Here is a 1,878-nt window from a genome sequence, read left to right on the forward strand (position 1 = left end):
AAAAGGGGTTTGGGTCACTCCTCTCTCGGTGCCCTCCTGGCAGGGAGAAGGGAACACACACAAAAGCCTCACATCCAGGACGATTTCTGGGGGAAATTCCCCACTTTTCAGGAGCTCAGCTGACACCCGGCCCCAGCTGCCCCAAGCCCACAGCTGGGGGAGCCCGGGGCCCGCTCTGAGCTCACCTTGGCATCGATCACCGCCGAGAAGAAGGTCCCAAAATCCTGGGTGGGCTGCGGGGAGGCAGCAGGGAGGCGATGAGAGCACAGCCCGCACCCCAGAGCTGCCACCATTCCCCCAAAAACTCATCCCCAGCCTCCCAGGAGCCGCCCTTCTCCCGGCAGAGCCCTCCCCGCAGACTCCCGGCTACAAGTTAATTTCTAATCACGGCCAGGAGGAGGAGGAGGAGGAGGAGGGGGGAGAAGCAGCAGAGCAGGCGGGGATGAAAAGCTCGGTTCAATGGGAATTAGCAGCCGGTTCCCGCAGCCCCTAATCCCATCAGCCTCCCGCTGAGCCGCAAAGCCCTTCAGCAGCCCGGCAGCTCCGCTCACATCTCCCACTTTGATCTTCCCGTGCTCCTCCAGCAGCTTCTCTTTGATGTGGGGCCACAGCGAGGCCGGAGCGTAGAGCCGGGAGCAGGCGGAGCATTTCTGGCCGCCGAACTCGAAGGCAGAGCGCAGGGTCCCGTTCACGGCGCTGCTCAGGTCCGCAGAGATGTGCACAACGTGGAAATTCTTCCCTCCACACTCTGAAACACGGGAAAAGGGAAAAGGGATGGAAAAGGAGGAGAGGGAAGAGTGCACCATGTAGAAGTTCTTCCCTTTACACTCTGAAACATGGGAAAAGGGAAAAGGAGATGGAAAAGGAGGAGATGGAAGAGTGCAGCACGTGGAAGTTCTTCCCTCCACACTCTGAAACACCGGGAAAAGGGAAAAGGGGATGGAAGAGTGCACCACGTGGAAATTCTTCCCTCTGCACTCTGAACACAGGGAAAAGGGAAAAGGGATGGAAAAGTGCAGCATGTGGAAATTCTTCTCTCCACACTCTAAAGAATGTGAAAAAGGGAAAAAGAGGGGATGGAAGAGTGCACCAGGTGGAAATTCTTCTCTCCGCACTCTGAAACATGGGAAAAAGGAAAAGAGATGGAAAAGGAGGGGATGGAGGAATGCAGCACATGGAAATTCTTCCCTCTGCACTCTGAAACACGGGAAAAGGGAAAAGGAGAGGATGGAAGAGTGCAGCACGTGGAAATTCTTCCCTCCGCACTCTAAAACAGGGGAAAAAGGGAAAAGGGATGGAAAAGGAGGAGAGGGAAGAGTGCAGCACGTGGAAATTCTTCCCTCCGCACTCTAAAGAATGGGAAAAAGGGAAAAGGAGGAGAGGGAAGAGTGCACCATGTAGAAGTTCTTCCCTCCGCACTCTGAAACACGGGAAAAAGGGAAAAGAGATGGAAAAGGAGGAGATGGAAGAGTGCAGCACGTGGAAATTCTTCCCTTTGCACTCTGAAACACAGGAAAAAGGGAAAAGGAGGGGAGGGAAGAGTGTGGCACATGGAAGTTTTTCCCTCCACACTCTAAAACACAGGAAAAAAAGGGAAAAGGAGGGGATGGAAGAGTGCACCATGTAGAAATTCTTCCCTTTACACTCTGAACACAGGGAAAAAGGGAAAAGGAGGAGAGGGAAGAGTGCACCAGGTGGAAATTCTTCTCTCCACACTTTAAAGAATGGGAAAAAGGGAAAAGGAGGAGAGGGAAGAGTGCACCATGTAGAAGTTCTTCCCTTTGCACTCTGAAACACGGGAAAAAGGGAAAAGGGATGGAAAAGGAGGGGATGGAAGATGTAGAAATTCTTCCCTCCGCACTCTAAAACACAGGGAAA

The 1,878-nt window shown here is 53.4% G+C and overlaps 1 protein-coding gene across 1 annotated transcript in view; it reads right to left on the bottom strand.

The window, feature by feature from the left end:
- ALDH4A1 (aldehyde dehydrogenase 4 family member A1) overlaps positions 1-1,878 on the bottom strand; it is a 23,847-nt gene that overhangs the window by 9,891 nt on the left and 12,078 nt on the right. Inside the window, exons 10-11 of the mRNA XM_033519358.1 lie at positions 552-820; positions 116-233 (exon numbers count right to left, since the gene is read on the bottom strand). Coding sequence (XP_033375249.1) covers positions 116-233; positions 552-820 — 387 coding nt within the window. The remainder of the gene's footprint in view (positions 1-115; positions 234-551; positions 821-1,878) is intronic.

The sequence above is a fragment of the Parus major genome, chromosome 21, assembly GCF_001522545.3.
Source record: "Parus major isolate Abel chromosome 21, Parus_major1.1, whole genome shotgun sequence".
Lineage (NCBI taxonomy): Eukaryota > Metazoa > Chordata > Aves > Passeriformes > Paridae > Parus > Parus major.